At 45.6% G+C, this 20157-nt stretch overlaps 1 protein-coding gene across 1 annotated transcript; it reads right to left on the minus strand.

Annotated features, from left to right (window-relative positions):
* Positions 1–361: 361 nt before the first annotated feature.
* On the minus strand, positions 362–18923 carry EMP1 (epithelial membrane protein 1). The gene is made up of 5 exons (XM_081084469.1): positions 18793–18923; positions 5526–5637; positions 3614–3710; positions 3359–3499; positions 362–2626 (listed from the first exon to the last, which is right to left on the minus strand). Exons 2-5 carry the CDS (start codon positions 5601–5603, stop codon positions 2460–2462), a joined length of 483 nt encoding a protein of 160 aa, XP_080940595.1. The 5' UTR covers positions 5604–5637; positions 18793–18923; the 3' UTR covers positions 362–2459.
* Between the last annotated feature and the right edge of the window lie 1234 nt (positions 18924–20157).

Raw genomic sequence — 20157 nt, forward strand, 5'->3', positions numbered from 1 at the left:
GCTTTATATATTGAAGACACATTAGAGGAGCTTGCTATTTCAAGAAACTTTGCAAGTATCTCATTTCTTAATGTCATAAGCCATTCTGATTCAAGATCACAACCTCTATCTAATGTATTAGCATAAGAAGTTCCATTCTGTGCTTAAGAGGTTTAATTAAAGTAAGATAAAACTAAACTTAATAACATTCAATTGCCTGAAAGTTATTGTAGAAATGTCTAATGTATTAGCAGAAAGTGGCATAATGTCTCAAATAAATGCCAAGTTGTCCATATCAAACTGATTGACAACCTAATTAGGAATAAATGTCACTGTTGTCCATATTTTCCCACATTTTTTCAAAAGAAAACATTCACACGGTGAAGGGAATCAGAATCTATTTTTATATCCCTAGAGTTATAAACATTTGTATCAAAATATTTACAATTATAGTATATGAAATATCAATCTATTAAAGAAGAAGCCAAATACAGTACTAGAACAACCCACCAATGTAATGCAGTTACATGAGACATAAATGGCACAGAAACAAAGTAAAAGACATGGGACTACATGGTTCACTCCAGTCATAGTCTGACTTTTTAACATAATGTGATTATCTCTTTTGAATATATCTGATATGTAAGTATGCTTCTGCACGTAAGACAGCCTTCTGTAATCATATGATAATTAAATGATAGTAAAAAGTTTATTATCCCATAGTTTTTGCTTGCCAGCCTCTCTACCTTCAACCCAGATAATTCAGTGGTCTGTCCTCAACATTCCCTTAACCAGAATGAACATAGAGAAATATACTTAGGAAGAGTCCTTTTACATAAATACTAGCAATCATAACAACTCCCCAAAAAGGAAAAGTATATAAGAAATGACATGAGGAGAGAGCTAGGAGAAGAAAAGTAGGCAAGATGTCTCAGATTCTCCCTAAGGTAGATCTTCTCATGGTGATCAAGGAAATGTCTTCCTAAAATAAACCCTTTAGGCAGAATCTGAGATGGCTTAAAATAGCTGCTCCAGGCTAGAGCAGTGCCTGCTTAACCAGGAATAACATACTACTTCTAAGTCCTATATAGAAAAGCTCTGTGGCAACAGGCAGATCAATTACCATCTGACCTGGCACCACCAGAGATTTGTGTGTGTGTGTGTATTGTCCTTAAAGAAAATATCTGCCATCACCTATAATTTTACTTCTCTCACAGAAATTTTCTTATTTTCCTGGGAGCACAGGCACTCCATTCTTATCATGACTTAAATCTAATATGCTTAACACTTTCCAATTACATAGCACCTTTCACCCAAGGACCTATTGTTTGGTTTTGGTTTGTGTGTGTTTCAATACGCTTCCAGGATTGTCTTGCCTCACCTATGAAGCAGGATAGGCAGGCTTTCTGAAAGCTGACCACTCCGGCCAGTGTGAAAGCCAGAGTTGCCTCTGGTCCCCAATATGGATAATTAGATAAAACATCCTGAAAAGTTTATAATTTCGAGGGAGAGTAACAGAGTGCGTTACAAGGAGCTATGTCTGTCTCTCTCATTCTATATATAAAAGAATCATTGCTTGCAGGGAGAGGGAATCCTAAAATCATAACCCTAATATAGCATTGGTGCAAGACTGCCCCGTGAGCCCATAATTAGTGTGGTGCTTTCACCACAGAATTGGTCATTTGTGGCATTACAGAAACTCCAGAAGAGCCGCCCTGGCTCTAAGCGAGAGGCCTAGCAAAGTCCGTAGCAAGAAGTCTCCAGGAGGGACAGCTGTGTGAGGGCTGGTCTGGGTTCCACCACCCCCTACCCGCCCCTCAGGCCTTCCACTATGAAAAGTTCTCTTTCTTGATTTAACTAACCCACCAACTTGGCTTCATGACTATATCCCTTCCGACCATTTTGTCGCAAATACCACTGAATTGCACAGAGTTAAATATCTGTTTTCAAGAGGGATAATGGCGTGCTAGCCGAAGCCCTCCTGTGGGCCCTTCAGACTGGAATGTGATGTTTTGCTTTGGGGCAGGAGGGCAGGAGGGCTTCCAGGCTTAGCATACTCAGTACAAAAACAAGATCTGCCCTTGTTGGAACTTGTACCGCTATTTTAACTTGGTGTAGTAGGTCTGAGGACCACAGTGCAAGACCCAGAATTCACCCTCAGAAGCAGAGCCAGTGGTATGGCAGCCGGTGGGGCCCCCGCAGTGTGTGTAACTGAGAACTGGTGGCTGGAGAGAGGCTCTCTGGCCCACATCTCAGGAGCATGGAAGTTCTAGCCAACTACTTTCTCCCAAGGGCAGGGGCTTGACAGTAGGAAACCTCCTGAGTAAAGGTTTGGGTTTCAGCCTCTCCCACCCTCATGTCCTCCCTCCCCCTCCCCCCTCCCCTGGCTTGGCTTTTCCTGCAGAGCAACTCTCACTTCCCTCCCAGATTCCATGGCTCCCTCCTCCCCACCCCCCAGATCCCCATACACTTGTTCAGACTTATTTCTTTCTCAGGACCAGGTAGAGAATGCCAATGATGAAGCTAAAGCAGAAGCAGATCCAGGTCAGGATGAAGCAATAGCCGTGGTGGCTTTGGGCGTATATACTTCCATAACCGCTCCCGTAATGATGAGTGTAGATGGATGCCCCTACCATAATGCAAAGCCCTGCAATGGAAAAAAAGAAAGTTTACATATTTTGTTTGTTTGGAGGGGGGAGAGGAGTTATTTTGATTTCTTTCTTTCTTTCTTTCTTTCTTTCTTTCTTTCTTTCTTCTTTTTACATTAAAATCAAGAACAGGTTTTGTAATTTTAAAAAGATCCTATTTCCTTCATCTGCAATGGGAAAATGAAATCTGGCTGTTTGGCCCCAAAGAGTAGTTCTGTTGATCCGCCCTGATCTGAGCTTGGTGGTCCTGTTGATAAATGAGAGTTGCTTGGGCTCTCACATCTGCACTGGGTTGTGGCTGCAAATGTGAAGTGAAACAGAGAACCTTATGCCCACAGCCCAGCCCGTGTAGGCAGACTGCCCCGGGATGCCAGCATGCCACCAAATTGGATGTGTGTGGGAAGAATGAAGGAAAAGGAGAGTGGCAATAATTGAGAGCAGCGTGGCAGTGGTTTTATCTTTCGAGGACTCCCGCCTGTCGGCCATCTTCAAGCGTTTTGTACACAAGTGCTGCTGGTGGGCGGCCCGCCACTTGGGGGCTGCCTCAGAGCACTAGACTTAAACAACGAGGTAGACAAGGGTTCTTATTCCAAGCAGCTAGCAGGGGTTTTCAGAAAGAGAACAAATAACCAGACCCATGTGCTCATCTGTTCAAGTTGCCGGGAGCACCCATGGTAAGATCTACTTAAAAGCTTTGCCTGGGTAAACTGGAGTCTGAGCCTGATACTCACAGCACACCAGCATGGTGGCCCCTGAGAGGAAGAAACGGTTTCCCTTCTCCATGGTGAAGAGCTGGAACACGAAGACCACGAGGGAGATGACGGAGAAGATGATGGACAGGATCATGAAGGCCTGCACTGCCTTGAGCGCATCTGTGGGCACAGGGGCAGGAGAGCACGGGTGTCAGACCAACCAATCCCCGACAGGCTGGACGCTTCCCCCATCACATGAACTGTCAGCACTGAATACAACAGCTTTATAGATACCTTCATCGGCATATGGCAGGGATCCCTCGCAGTTACCGTTGCTGCAGTTTTTCCAAAGACCTACTGATGCTCTTGAAACATCTGAAACCACCCAGACCTGAAATCAGGAGGAAGCAAAACATTGTTTTAAAACTGACCCTCGGCTTTAAAAGAAAAAGAAATATCAAATCAGCTTGTGTCGGGAACAGATCTTAAGCAAGACACCATATTTAGCCATGCATGTGGCTGTGCAGCCCATTTCTTAGTGGAAATGAGATTCAATGCAGGTTGTGTTGCCTGGCTAGTGTAGCGTGGTGGTTGAGCGTCAAGCTATGAACCAGGGTTGTGGGCTCGATCCCCAATAGGGGCGTGCAGGAGGCAGCCAACCAATGATTCTCTCTCATCATTGATGTTTCTACCTCTCTCTCCCTCTCTCTTCCTCTCCGAAGTCAATGGGAAAAAAAATACACACACACGCACACACACACACACATATATATTTTATAAAGATTGTGTCATGTAAGGGCCTGGCTAAAAAGGGGGGAAAAATAAGGAAAAATGTTCAACTGGAGAAAACTAAGAAACATAGGATAACAAAGAAAATAGCAATGAGTCCTGGTGGTTAATAAGCCACTTTCATCTAAACAGAAGGATCCGACTTTGATTGTCACAACATGCAATGTAATTTCATAGCAAAATAGTACATCAAGGGCTTTACTGTGGGACAGCTGAAAGTGGCCAGAATATATTCCCTGCGGCTCACCATGGTACCAGCTCCCTTCTTACTGTGCCCAACAAACCCAGTTACCCTTCAGGAATGGAAAACAAACCCCCAACTCTGTCCACGTGGAGTGTGTCTGCTAAATGCACATTACTGAAAAGGCAAGGTCAAGGGCGTGCAGTTGCCTGCTCCTGTTCAGTATTCAGCACTTTGGCATCCACAAATACACTTTGAAGTCATTCATCAGACCTGTTATCCTGGGAGACTCGGGGACTGGCATACAGATGGCTGCGTTAGAGCCTGGGGGAAGCTGCATGGGCAAGAGTTCTTTCTTATCACAGTCATGCTTAGATTAGCCTTGCTTATAACCCACCCCCGCCCCCAAACCCAATGTTGGCAAAACTCTTCTATCTGAACTTTAAAGCCCATTTATCCTTTAACTGTGACAGGGATCTATGCAGATTCTGGATCCACCATTTGCCTATCTAGAACCGGTGTTTTTGGTTTTTGTGTCCAATCAGCTGTCTTGTTTTTCCTGAGAAAAGCACAAGAAAAGCAAATTGGATGCTACAAACTAGCACTAGAGGGCAGAATAGCTCAAGGTTCTGAGAGAAGGGACATGCTCCCTCCATAATATTTTATGATGTTTCCTTTGAGTGAGTGATAATCTTGCAAAATTCCACTTTCACAGGCTACTCCTCTCTGCCCACAACTTGAATCCATCAGTCTGGCAACCAAAGCTTCTCATCATCTCACTCCCATCCCTCCTAATCGAGGTTCCCAGAAGGAAGGGAAGTTCTGCCCCTGACACCTACGTGTCCTCATTATGCCCTGAAGGAAGTTGGTCCCTCCCTCCTGGGCACTCCAGTCTGGAATGTATCCCTATGCTCCTCCCACTATTCCTTCTTATGCCAAGAGAAGCCCAGCCATAGCACTCCTGCAAGCTCCACCTCAGCTGGGAAGACTCCTGTAGAGACTGAAGAAGCCTCATTGAGTTCTCCAGCCTCTAGTCTCCTGCAGACACTGATGACTTTTATCCTCTTGTTATTTAGTTATTTGAAGTGTGAGAAAGAGTGTGTATGTGTGTGTTTCCACACCTCAGCTGAAAATTCATGAAGGGCAGGGATTGTGGCTTAAATGTTCTTTGCAGCACTTTATGTAAATATTTAAATAACTCCTGGATGAATGAATAAACAAAAGAACGTTACTCACATTGGCAATGGTGGAGACAAATAACATAATGACGGTGGCGATGTGGACCACAAAGATGCCAGCCAGTAATACCAACATCTTGGCTTTTTGATGACTTGGTGAGTTTGGAGTCCTGAGAAGAAAGAAGAAAACAAGAGGGAAACAAAAGGTTACTACTGTCAGAGGCAAGAAGATAATTCAGCTTTCCCACACCTGTGAGCTATCTGCTACAATCTGAAGGCGCTGCACTAAAAACCGTCACAATTCCATCATAAATTCCTAAAAACAGTTAGCCTGGTTCCCTCCATGCCTATTGGTCTATTGACATGTACTTAAATATAAACACAATTCTGCATCTCAGGTACTTATATACCCATCTCTCCAAAACAGCCTGTTTCCAAAAAGGACATTTTATAACTATTACTACTTTATTTAATTTGTGTTTTAGAGGCCAAACGTAGGACTTGGATTTTTAAAAGGCCTCCTGACAACTATAATTTTCAGTGCAGCAGTGTCATATAAATTTCCATTTTCCACGAGGGCAGTGTCCTTGCCCCTGTCAAACTGGGCATCCAGCAGTTGTCATAAAAATGGATGTGTCGCACAGAATAGCAGCTATAACTCGGTGTCCATAGACTGAAGAGGCGACTAATTGGATCCCAGGTGAGATATATAATGTGAGAGCCACAACTTCTATTATTATCGTGCTGTTTCATATTCAATAATTATAACAACGCAATTGCAGTTTAATGGTCTGATCACCTACATTTGACTGTTTCAGACTTGTATCACTGTGCCTAAGCCTTGGGCTGTGTGTGCCCCATGGCGGGGAACCTGCTATTGGTCTGGGAGCCGTTTTATATTCCCCATGAGTCAATATGACAGTTTTGGGGGCTCTAGAAGCAGGCAGCTTGGAATACCACCAAATGTGCCTTCTACGCATGCGTGACATTTATACAGACTCCAGTCCTTCAAGAGTTAATGCAGAAGACAGGCAAATGCATAAATCACACGGTGGGAGAATTGGGAACTAATATAGATTAAGAATGTGCGTGGATAAACAAAAGTGTTCAGCCATAATCTCAGCGGTGTAGAAAAAGAGAGCCCATTGATCGTAAAACCCAGGACATAAAGGGAGTGTGAAGGATGCACATTGCTATTCTGGTTTATGTCAGCTGCGGGAGTTCTGTGTCATGCCCAAACAGTCACATGCAGTGCAGGCCCCCAGGGACTTCAAAGCAAAGGGCTCGGCTTATTCACACCCTAGCATCGTGGGACATGTGGACTTCCCCACCTAGGGGCTCTGCACATCCTGCAATCGGCCCACAGCTCTCTCTCACTCCACCTCATTTCATTGAAGCGTTGAGTGTGCTTGAGCCACTTTCCTACTGTAGCAGGTATTTATTGAAGAGCACTAATTCCAGCACTTCAGGTGCCTTTTATCTCTGCTCAGGAAACACTAGAGTGCCTTGCTCTTTACAGGCCAAGCGTGAGAGGCAGACACTTCCACTCTTGCTCCAACAAGCCCCGCCCTTCTTCCCCATCTAAGCACTTCCCTCCCACCCAGGCTATTTTGTAGGAATTTGTCCAATTTCACTGTGAGTGCCAAAAATGATGAAGTTTCTCCTGTGGCCTCAGGGGAGAACTTGGAGCTTTCGTGTGTCTGCTGTGAATACTCTCTCCAGGCCTTCAAATTCATTTTTGCTTTTCTCAGGCTCTTACACAACTCCACGATTTTCTGCTTGACTTTAATGCACCGCGAAAAGAGGTTTTGGAATTAGACAGAGGTTGAGTTAGACTCATATAAAGTTACTTGACCTTTTGGTCTGTTTCCTCCTATATGAAGTGGAGGATTGCAACAGGGAAATATGAGGGTTAAATTGGATTATATATGTGAAACTCCTAGCACCGTGCTTGGCACATGGCAGGTACTAAGGGGGTTGCTTTGGTTGCGGTTATAACTATGGTTATTATATGAAACTGTTGCCAACCCAAACCAGTCAATCAGTCACCAGGCTGCCCCATGTAAAGTGCAAGTAATAGGATATCTGCCATCCAGGTTACAAGGGCGTGTATATGCAATGATTCTTACAAGTTGCCATTATGACTAATCTTTGCCGCTTGAGTGGGAGACCTCAGGAATGAGGAGGAGAAAGTTCATTCTTCTCAGCCTTTCATGTCTTTGGGGACTCAATAGCATTTTCTGTCTGCCTGATTTATACCTGGCCACAACCTCCATTTTGATGACTTGAACATCATTGCATTCCAAATATCTTCCCCCGCCCCTGCATCCTAACCTTGGCCCATCCACACACCCCTGGGGCACTCGAGTTCCTGGCCTGCACATCTCACTTCTGATCTAAACCACAGCCCTATCCAATCATTGTCTCCTGCCCAGTGCAGGCAAGAGGAGAGTTTGGGGGGGGGGGGTAAAATCAAGCAAATCAGTGACTCTCTTTCATCATAGATTTCTGTGATTGTGTTCATCTACTCACCAAGGAAAGGAGCACATTGTCTTGGAATGGCAAGTGTTCTTAGTGTGCAGAAAACACAATTTTCTCTGCTTTTGGCCTCTGGATACAGCCAGAGGTAGTGGCTGTTTAGTGGAGCTATCACTTTATACCTATAACTTCATCTTTTCACTGCCCCAAATTTGTCAGGTTTTTTGGTGTCATCCCTTGTCAGTTTAGAAAGGCTTCTATTGTTTTCAGTGGCCCTCCCAACATATATGGAAACAGAATGAACTGTATCTTTAAATTTCTGGCCTGGATCATTCCTAGTTATTCAGTCCCTATAATAATGACCCCCAGGAGAGAAACCCCCATCCTAAGGAAGTTGGGTGGGAGACAACCCTTAGATCTTTAAGGGTGAGTGGCACCTAATGGGTGAATGTCTGGGGATTTAACAAAGAGCAGAGTAGATGGGTTTAAATAACAGCAGATCCTGCTCTCTCGATTTCTATACACCCATCACTTGCAGTGTAGCTTCCAGGGAGACTCATTTCCTGCCCTGGTGTATATCTTGCTTCATAGCACTAAAAAGAGACCATTTCTGAGCATTAATATCATTGAAAGTATTGGTTGCGTGTTCCACTAAAACAATAATTGACTTCTCCCTCACACCTCTCTAAAATGCCGTGGATGGCACTCTCCAATGCAAAGCATACCCCTAGTCATAGCTGGGCAGCTCGAACCAGGAAGTAGACAATAACAATATTGCAATTCTGACTACTTGGGTGCAATGCCTGCCTCTCTTCCAGCATTTTGTGCACTGGGCAGTCCCAAAGTTTGTCGGTTGGTTGTTGGGAACTCCCATAACAATAGGGTTATTTGTGGTGCTTAGACTCTCAGATACAGGCCACCAGAGCTAGTCAATGCACAGTGTCCTTAAAGGATAGGATATCCACTGACTATACTATGTGGGGTTCCAGGAACACATTTCTCCACCCACCATTGTAAGCAGAGGAAGATCTCCCCCTGTACCCTCACCAACCCAACATGCCAACACAGGTTGGTCAAAGCTCCATGGGGCTGGGTGGAAAACTGAGAAAAATATAGGAGGCATGAATGTTAACTCTAGAGAGAAGTGACTGCTAAGAGAAATGGAGGTAAGAGACTAACAGCCACACATGGGTTCTCTGTTATCCCTCCTAGATTCTTCTTTCTGCCCTAAGGCACAGGCCTGTCAGTTCCCTTTCCACTGCCGCCATTTGTTGTTTCTGACCACGCTTCTCCTTTCCTTCCCACAATGCCCAGGCCACATTAGAGAAGCTGTCTCTTTATGCACCTGTCCCAGATACAAGCCTCACAACCATTCTAGATCTGGGTTAAGTTCTTGGCTAATAGAAAATGTATTGCAGTTCCTGGAAATGGCCCTGAGGATTACAATTGCTGGTGATGGAGGCTGTAAATGATGACCTCCTGTGGGCAGGGGGATAATTGCCCTCCGTTGCCTCCATCCTCTAAAGTGATTGTTGGTTTCTCGACACCCTCTTAATACCTTCCTCCCACAAATGAAAGAATAGAAGGAACATAACTCTGAGACTGCCTTGCATTGATTGCCTCTTTGCCTTTGTTTGGGAAACCTAACACTTTTAAGGTCCTCAGACTATGAGAAATTTACCAGGCCCTTCTGGACACCTTTTCTTTTTTAATGAGAAACTAGTATTACGGAGACTTTAAGATAATCGACTCCTGAAAATGCTGGTCATTTGGCTTCATGTTTGCTAAGCTCCGGTCAGATAACCTCTTCCTGCCGTGTTGTCTGTGGGCTTATTAAGCTGCTATCAGAGCCTGGGGGGAGTAATTCTTTAAGGGTCATCTGTGGTACAATCATTGGGAACAATACAATAAAACAGAGTAACCAAAAACCTACTTCTCCAGCCAAGGAAGTGGTGGAAATCCCGGGCTTGAGTCATTGAAGAATACCCTGAGCCTGGCGGCATAACATAATCAGAAACAGGGAGCCGGGGCCCTGTGAGCAACAGGAGAGTCCCGCAGAGCTCCAATGTCCATGATTCATCAGCGAGTGGGTGAGATTCTCCCAGACAAAGGCTAGTGGAGATATCCTCTACCAGATGGCGCAAGAGAGCTTTATGGGAAGCCCGAGGCACTGGCTGGCTGGAGAAGGCAGTTTGGTCATTTCCCTGGCAGCCCAAGATGGCCCAGGCTTTTCTGGGGAGAAGAGAGTAATAACAGCCAGATGCTAAGTCCCCTGTTTCTACTTCCTCTCGTCCTGCGTTTATTGCCCAAAACATCACAATCTGGCCATGAGTTGTTCCTCCATTATTTATTTTGCATCCATTCTTTACCTACCATTGTCCTTGTCCAATTCATGTCGTAGCCAGGACCAAGGTCCTTTTCCTAAACGACCCCTCTAATATGCCCTCCACACTACCAGTGTGTTATCTGACCATGTTACTCCTCTGTTCAAAATTCTCCAAACTCCCCGCCACCAGGAAAAAGAGACTCCAAACTCTGCAGGCACTCCAGCCCTGGCAATCCTAGGAATGTGGGGATCCCAGGAATTGGGTTTCAGAAAGAAAAAAGCATCCTTTCTCCAGTAACTACCTATCAAATTCTTTTCAAAAAGTTCAAATCCTGCCCCCTTTAGGAAGCCTTCCCAGATACAGAGGCCAGAAGTCGTCATTTCCCCCTGTTATGCTGCAGCTCTTCCATTGCCCTTTATGAAAACCACTAGTGGCAGCTATTTTGGGAAATGTTTGGCTCCCCCATCCTGAAGACCCTAAGTTCCTGAAGGAGGGAAGCGTCTTGTGTATGACAGGTATCGAATCAATATCTGTTCAGTGAGCAAATAAATATTTTCTTCTTGATAGAAAAATAATCATTGTCAAAGAGACTGAAGATTTTATAATAAAAAACAGAATTCTAGAGGGAAAATGTTTCCTTTTAAAACATAAACTTTTGTCCTTGTTATTTTTAGACATTATTTATATATTACTATAACTATGTATTGAGCATCTTATTACATGCAAACTCGTGTTATATATTTCCATATAAGAACCTATATAAATGTATGAATATCTCCTCAGTACATTTGACTAGATAGGGGGTATATATGTGCTTATTGTCCTTTATTCCAGAGGAAATAAGTGAGTGAAAAGATAATACCTTAAATTTCTAAACACTAATTTGTCCACGGATTTAACTTTTCTAATTCAGTTACAGAATCTCTGGACTGCAGTTCCTCCCAAGTACATGAAAACTCATCTACAAAGCAACACCAAGGAACTATCTAACTCAGGCTTAACCTCCTCTGGTTACGGGGAGTTCACTACCTCCCAAGACACACACACACACACACACACACCCAAAGTAGGAAGGTCCTTCTGCAATGCATCAGCGTCTCTCTTGGCAACGACTCCCCTGAACTTCGTCCTGCCCTTTGTCTAATGCTTCCTCTTCAGCCCATTTCTAAAATGGTTACCTTTGCAACAGAACTTTCCGGTTATCAGAAAATTAGCCAGAGGGCACCACCTTAGGTTCCCAAATCTCAATCAGGTGAGAACACAGTCCTGAGAGACTCGACTGCTAGACACCACTCCACCTTTTCATTGATTGACGTTTTTCCAGCAGTGACATCCCACCCTCTTTCTGGATAACTGCAAACTTTGAAGAAAGCTTTCTCACACCATCTGACCAAAGGCGGGCTTCTTCCTCCGAGGCACAAGAGACGGTGAAAGCCAAGTTGTTCCTAGTCATATGATCTCCATGAGTCAGCCCGCGTCTCCGTCTCCGTGCCATCTTCCTCAGCATGACACCCGAAACTCCGGCGGCGGCTGCTCCCTCAGGACACTGTGTAAGGTTGTGGCACGAACATCTTCCCAGCCTCCACACATTCAGGTCAATTTTGCTTTTGTTGATTTGTTTTTGATGTGTTTGTTTCCCACCGGGGAGCATTTGCGTGGGCACAGTGGATGTCCATTTCACACAAAGGCAGAAAAGGAAATACTCTCTTCTGGAGCGGCCATGGAGGATGCATCCGGAGGAGGAAAAGGCTGGGATTCAAGTCAGGCCAGTGGATGAGACCTTGGATGAGCTTTTCTGGCCAGTGTTATTGTTGTTTGATATCAAGTGTACTTGCCATTCTAAATATTGTTTTCACAGAGGGGTGGGACAGGGGGGCATTCATTCTCCATGGGAAACATGTGAAGAGAAAGCTCCTAAAGAACCATTTCCTCCTGCCCCAGGATGTCTGACACTTGGTGTGGGAGGAGAGAACTCTGGGTTGCTCCTCACTATGTATACATCGTACCAGGCCTGATGTTTTTAAGTGCAGGGAAATTTTTATGACCTGGAGAAACATCAGTCATCAAGCAGCAAAAGTAACAAGGATCGCCATGCTCCAAGAAAAACATCTATTTTTTTTTTCATGATCCTGGGGAAAGGGGACTGCATCTCCCCCCAAGTGCTGGGTATCATAAATGGGGGTGACTATGGAAAGGGTAGTGTTTATCGGCACTGGTATAGACAGACTCTCACATAGTTAGGGAGGAGGGACTAGGGGGCAGGAGTGAGGGGGCAAGCATGTTATTTTAAAAAGAAGAAGAAAGAGCACCTATTAGAAAACCAGCTTCTCATGAAACTTCAGCCTGACCAGTTGCTGACTGTGGGAAAATCACAAAACCTCCCTGGTCCATGGCTCCTAGAGAGGCAGTACCTAATGGTAAGGCTCACAGGTTTGCGGTTCAAATTCTGACTCTACCACTTCTTTTTTCTCTTTTTTTAATTTCAGTTTTACTGAGGTCTAATTGGCATATAAAATTGTCAGACATTTAAAGTATACATCGTGGTGATTTGCTGACTCCATGCTTCTTAACTGTGACCTATAAACCTCATAGGGTTGATGTGAGGATTAAAGGGCCATGCCCAACACAGAACAAAGGCTATATACGGTGGCTGGTTATTCTTTTGATCAATTATGTAAAATGAGAGGCTTGGGCCAGCAAAATGGGCTTTGGGCTTCCCTGGCAGAATCTGAGGACCAACATCTACACTGAAGGCAAGCAAATAGCATGAATCTTTATTTTGCAAATGCTCCCACAGAGAATTCCGTGTCTCTCTTATTTCCCCTTGTCCGGGGAGGGAATGGGTCAGGGCCACATCTGCAAAGGCTGAGGCCAGGCTTGGGCTGCGAAGAGGCAGCCAGCCCACGCCCCCAGACCGCAGCTGGTCAGGCCCTAGGGCGAAGTCTCCCAGGCGAGGACGGAAGCATCAGTGTCTTCTGCTGCTGACAAAGAGGAGCGCTCTGGCAGCCAGAAAGTCTTCAAGGGAGAAGTTGCCAAAATAATAACTAGGGTTTGGGAAGAAAATCAAGGTGTGGCCGGGGCCCAGCGGCGCTTGGGCGGGTCGACAGTAGATGGCGGCAACATGCTTCAACCAGCAAAGCTGCAGCCTTGGGGGGTGGCAACGAGCTGGGAGGTGCCCAGAGAGCACTGGGTGGGCTACGAGTTTTGTCGCTCTTTCTTAGGGCAATTGGTTGTTTAGAAGTTCAGAGGTGGTTAAGTTATTCAGTCCAATCCCTGGACAAAGGAGGAAATGGAGTCCCCAGAGGGAAAGCAGAATGAGAACTGAAGCCCACCATCTCCCGCCATCTAGGCAGGCCTTTTCCACTCCAGTGTGATCTCGCTCCTGTCTTGGTCTTAGAGTTCAGCAGAAGTTCCCAAACCACCCTGTTCCCCCTGCTACCTCCTAGTCAGTCAGGGAGTCAACACAGCCCCTCAGAACAGTGCCACTGGCAAAAACAAAGGGTCTTTCAAGGGCCACTGCTTCTTCCCGCCTGGCCACCAAAGGCCGAGACCCATCCCCACACTGCAAGCCCTGAGATGAGCTTCAAACATTCCGTCCTGCCCCCTACCCTCAGCACGGAGTCCCCTCCCCACGGAATCACAAAGTAAAAGGAAGCTCCAGGCCTCAGCCCTCTCCATGCTAAATGTGAACACACCCACTGGCCGGACTCATTGTTTCAGCATGGGAATCCTCTCTCCAATAACCTATAGCTCCAGCCCGTGGAGGAGGGGCCTTTGATTATTTGAAGGAAGAAGTCTAAGGATCAAGGACCTCATTAGGCTCTCAGCTCTGATCTGAAAAGAGTTGAGAAATGTCTGGAAAATCACTGACCTATTGGCACAATATTCCATGGAAACACAAATGATACCAAGGATGTATTGACCAACATTTGTGCCTGCGCAACTTAAGATTCTTCACCGGGCACAAGTGAACAGAATGTTTGAACCTGAGGAGTGTCCTGAAACATGAAGGGTGTATGATCCCCAAACAAGAGGGAGGGACTTAGGAGTGGAAACATCCTCACACTTCTGTCTTGCTCTTTCACCTCCTTCGTCTTTCTCTGTCCACTTTGCTTTTTCTCCCTCTTCTAGGCCTTTCCATTTCCCTCTTCCTTGTCCCAACACACAGGGCCCTAGGGAAACACAGGCAGTTCCATTTGCTCCCTCCTCTGCCCTTTCCTCCTCTCAATTTGTTCCTCACTGGCTCCCATCCACACCTTAACGGCCACACCCTTACGCTGCAGAGTCTCCCTCCTTAAGAAGAGGGTGGAGTTCCTTTCCCAGGACCTGCTCAGTTTCTCCCTAAGCCTGATTGGGTGCCTGGCTGCTCTCAGTCTTGACAGGCTTAGGTAGCCTGCCCCTCCTCATTTGAGCTGGCTTCTTTGTGTTTTATTAATCAAACCTCTTCTTTTTCTCCCCAGAGCTGAGTGAGTGCTCATTGCTATTACAGGATGAAGCCGGCAAGCCCCATGCCTAAGAAATCTCCGAGCGGATGAAGCAGAAGAAACTACTGGGTCCTCGATCCTCTAAAATGCTTGTTTCAATGCAACAAGTTGCCTCGTTTCACTTTTCAACCAATTTTTATGGATTAAACTAGCTATGAGCATGAGCCAAGGATTTCTCAAGATAGGAATGTTAGGACCTTGGGACAATAAATTTCAGAGCTGCACAGGCCTTGGGAACCCCCAAGTTCATTGAGAAGACAAGTGACCTAACCATGGTCCCACAGCAGAGTCAGGACAGGACCACAGCCCCTTCATCTTCCTGTTCAATGTTTGCATCTACTCTAGGATTTCTGCCACCAGTTTCAACCTATGCCTAAAGGGTTCTCAATTTCACCTTCCCCAGTGGAAGACAGAATTCATGAAATAGGTTCAGAAAACACAAAAACTGCCGCACCCACATAAGGCCACCAGCATTAGAGGCTGAGGAGTCCATTTTAGTTCCAGGAAAACACCATTTCCACAACAGGAAAGAAAATGTTGATCCAATATTTTGTGAAAAGGGAAGAGAAAGAGCAACATCCATGAGGATTTGTAGTTTTATCTTTATGCTTTCTATCAGTGAATCTTCCAGTTAAATTGAGAGCAATGACTTTACCTAGCCAGCGCCAGGGACCGGAGGGTTACCAAGTATGATCTTGAGACACTGTGTTTGGGGCGGGGTGCTGGGAATTCATTAAACTACTAATCAGAACCATATTTGGGCTCCCTTGATCACTAAATAGAAATCAGAGTCATCTGGGCAGAACTGGGAAGAGGATTGGAAACGGGAAGTTCATGGTCAGAAGATCCCAGTCCTGTACTGGTTAAGGATGACGAGCTCCCTCAGTGGATTGACATCCAGATCACCTGCCAGCAATTAGACCCAGGTTACACCGATAGGCAGCCTATTCCCATAGTTACCATGACAGGTGGTAACAGTGTAAAGGCACGGGCTACAGGAACTCTGGACCAAGTTAAGGGACAACCCCCACATGGCCAAGTTAGAAGCCTCTGTGTCTGGTATTAAATTGATTTAACCATGACCTTGTGGGGAGCAACTGGGTGTGTCCCCCTGAGTATGTATATCTGAGAGTCCCGAATGTCTCTGAGCTTTTGTGTATACAGGTGGTAAGTTAAGGAACCATATTCATGTGTAGAAAATGAAATACCTCGGACTCAAATCATATGGCTATGCTTTACTACGTGCATAGTTTCAACGATTCAAAATGTTTCCTGCTCCTTTGCTGAGTCTCAGGCAATAATATTCATAATCAAGTTTGATCCATTAGCAATTAAGTAAGGGTTAAATGTTTAGAGGGTAATATGCATTGGGTGGAGCAGCAACCACAAAAATGGAATATATTCTGGGTTGCTTCAGGACGGCAGAGTTAGGAACAAAGAATAGAAGTTCTAGAAACCCAATTTTGCTGGATTTAAGAAACTCTAATCATTAGAGCTTTCCAGCAAAGGGGGGGTGGGCATGGACGTGCACTCTGAGGTACTGAGCCTCCCACCCCTCACCCCAAAATGTTAAAGAAATGTCAAATGGCCATCTGTCCAGGGTGGTGTAAAAATAAGATTTCTGCATATTGTAGGAGAATGGAAAAGTGGATCTTCAAGACCCCTCCCAAACTGAGAAAAAAATTAAGGATGGAATATAACTAAATTTGTCCTGTGCCCTTTTCTCAGGCCACTTTTTCAGATGTGTTCCCCATCAGGCCCTGATGAGCCTATAAAAAGTTGTTTTCTTCTTCCTGCGGGACCCATTGAGCTCAGTGGTCCGGCATGAACCAAAACCCACAGAGCCAGCCAGACCAAGCCAAGAGGGTCTTCATCTCCAGCACAGCCTTGGTGAAGCCCATTCGGTAACCAACCCCCCAACCCCCATGTCTGCATGTCCCTCTGGGGACTGCATGGGCCCACGCTGGTCTCAGGAGGGAAGTGGGAAGGGTTGGGAAAGCCACAGTGAGTCTTTCCAGTGGTCTGTGGAAGGATGTCCTTCCTTCCTCAGAGGTCTGCCCTGAACTCCTGGGAGGTAGCCAGCGTCTGTTCTGAGATGTGATCTGCCCTGGGTTGGTCCTTGACGGCATTCTGACAACTCCCAGGACAGTTTAGTGCCCTCAAAGCACTAATGTACAGTCTGGGGGGTCCTCTGACCAGGACGCTAGACCGGATGTCCTGCAGCCCTCCAGACAGCGCCCGCCCCCGCCCCATTCTTCAGAGTCTGGGTGGAATTCGATCCTCCTCTGAGGGTGAGAGGCAGCAGGGGAGGAGAATATAACCCTCACAGTTCAGCCTTGTCAAGGACTTCCAGCTGCGATCTAGAAAAACTGCCTCCGCTAAGGACTCTCACTACTTCTTGGAGGAAGAGGGGAAAGCGGGAATCAGAATTTCTTTTCTTTTCAGTTGCCCTCAAAGCCCAGGAAATAACACGCAGCCTATTATCTCATTTATAAAACTATAGTATAGCATCAAATGGGGCACAAACAATACAATCCATGATGGTTTACACACAGAATTTTCTGTATTTTCTATTTGCTATTAGCTTATTAGTTTAATCCGTGCAACATGAAAAGATGTGTACTAACATCATAGAATACCATTACTATCAACTTAATAATGACTTTCCTAATCCATATCAGGTAATCTGGAAATAAAAAAACCTTTGAAGCAAGTGTGGGAGTTCCCTGCATCTCGAAAAGTTGCCCTTGCATTTACTTAATCATCCCCCTGAGGGCAGTTTTCCCAGAAGCATTGCCTGTACAATGTATACAGGCTGATTACATTTAAACCTTCCCTTCCAACGGACTGCGTTTCTAAAGGAAAAGTCTAATTTCACCAGACAAGCTGAATCCTGTCATTTTCGTCCTCTTGTTTATGTGTGTGTGGTGCAGGAGGGGGGGCGAGGGTTGGAATCCACCCGTAACTATGTTGAAATAGGCCACACCTCAACCAAAATGCTAACCTAAAAAAAAAGCAAACAGAAAGCACCTACTCCTTCCTTTCTCCAGATTCACTGCGTGATTAAGCACGAGTGTTTGCATCTGTGCAACCACAACTTGGACGCGTGAGACGATACACGTCCCCGAACAATGACTGCCTTCCATTTAGAACAATTCCACATCCACCTAAAACACATTTTTTTTAAATCACTTCTGATTTCTCAACTGTTCTCTCAGCACTAAAATCCAGCTATTTCTGGGGTGGAAGCACAAAGCCATTTAACGTTTCTTACAGAAACAAATGAAGTTCCCCTGCCCCACCCTCTCCCCCAATTCCAGTTTCCCTCCTTCCTCTCCCATCCTGCACATCTGGCCAAGGAGAGAAGGAGCTCGGCCTCCAGATTCTATTAAGTGAACCCCTCCCAGAGTCTTATTTGAAAAAAGCATTTGCTTCTCTCTCTCTCTCTCTCTCTCTCTCTAACGGTTTTCTTTAAACAAAACCCACCTCTCCCAACCTGTGGGGAGAAAAAAACACTTCAATTCAAAAAGAAGTGAATGAACAAGCAAGAAAGGCAGTAGTGAAAGCCACAGCAAAAATAAACCGAAGAACAGCCCTCTACCCACCGTCACCCCAAAAAGACCAGCAAACAACCAACCAAGCAGACACAATTCAAGTCCTGAAGCAATTTTTTGAATCAAAATGGAGGAATGGAAAACATCTGGCAAGCGCCGCCTGTCATTTCAAAGGTTTGTGGTGTTTCCTCCATAAAGACTGTCCTATCCAGGTGTGTTCCAAAGTCCCTGCTCCCTTCACGTCTTCAGAGCAAGCACCCAGGCACTGCCAGATCATTACAGCCCAGTCCTCTGAACCTTATGGAAAAAGTTGTCTCAGTATCCACTTGTAGCCAAAAGTTTCAAAGATTCAGTTCAAGGAATCACAGAAACATTGAAAAGGGAAAAAAGAAAAAGAAAAACTTAGGTGAGGTCAGAAAAGAGAGCAGTGGAAAGGAGAGAGAATTCTCCGAGTTTCCCCACAGTGTTGGGAGCTGTCCTACCTGAGGGTCCCAGCGAAGGAGGTGCCTGGAGTGGCAGGAGCTGGCAGCTGCCCGGTCTGCTCTTCTGGAGGTTTGTGACCACAGTGAGGGGAGGGACCTGCCTCCCGAGGTTATGTTTCCTGCGCTGGTGTGCTGGGGTGTGTGATGGGCGGTTTCTTTTCCCTGTGTTTTAAAGGAGTTTCTATGAATCAGTCTGGCTTAAAAAAAAAAAAAAAAAAAAAGATTTGTTGGTAAGCTACGCCCTTCTAGGTTGGCAGGCTGTCAAGAGAGGTTGGGAGTGAGCCATCAATTCAAAGAAGCCTGTTTAGGCTCCCTCTGACTCAGACACACAGACCACAGTGGAAAAAGGAGTGACATTGCTTCAAATGAGTAATAGGAGTCACACAAATAGATCTGTTTACCGAAGCCCATTCCTCGTTACCAAAAAGAAGACTTGGTTACCAAGGGGATAAGGCAGAACACAAGTTATGTGCCCAAACTTCTTCTGGGAAGGGGGAGGGAAAGGGACAGTGTCCTGCCCATTGAAACCCTATTTGATCGGCCAAGGAGAGTCCCATTCTCTCTCTCCCATCAAATGCATCAGGTGCTGTTCACGATCAAGAATGATCAGATTTCTTTCTTATTTACTTCCCTGCCTGACTCAGGTGCACTGTCCTGTAAGGTGAGGCCCTGGAGGCTGAAGGGCACATGCCAAGAGCCCAGGTAAAGCTGCCTCTGAATGACGGCGCACTGGTCGGACAGAAACTGATTTATCCTTGCACTCTGTGAATGCCCATGCCTACTCCACACACAGTCGGGAGGAAGTGGCTGAGAACTTTGCTCTGTGATCTCCATGCACTAATCATGTGGACCTTGCTCTACAATTCGCTTTCCTGTGCTTGGCCAGAGCATAATTGGCACAACCCTTCCGCACCACTCCTCCCTCACTCAGCACTGGAGCCAGGAGGGGCCGGAGGAGTCATCTAATCTCAGCCAAGACATTCCACTGGAAAGGACAGCCCCGATGCCTGAGTTCAAGCCCTGCTCTCCCCCTTATTGTCTGTGCGACCATGGGCAAATCAACCTCTGCGTGCCTCAGTTTCCTTGCGTATAAAATGGGGGTAGAAGGTTCCTATCTCACAGAATTATGGTAAGAAACACACAGAGAGCTTATAGCAATGCTTGGCACATAGTAAGCACTCAGTCAGTGTTAACTATAATGATTCAAATTATTCCTATCGAGTTATTTATTTGTTCATTCATTCAACCAACATCTGCAGGTCATGACATCCTAGGAACTGTCAGAGCATTGGGTCACAGATGTGAGAAAGATTCCTGTGTGTCCTCTTGGAACTTAGACGCCATAAAAAAAAAAAATCAAAAGCA

Source organism: Myotis nattereri, assembly GCF_964212035.1.
Source record: "Myotis nattereri genome assembly, chromosome: 2".
Classification (NCBI taxonomy): Eukaryota; Metazoa; Chordata; class Mammalia; order Chiroptera; family Vespertilionidae; genus Myotis; species Myotis nattereri.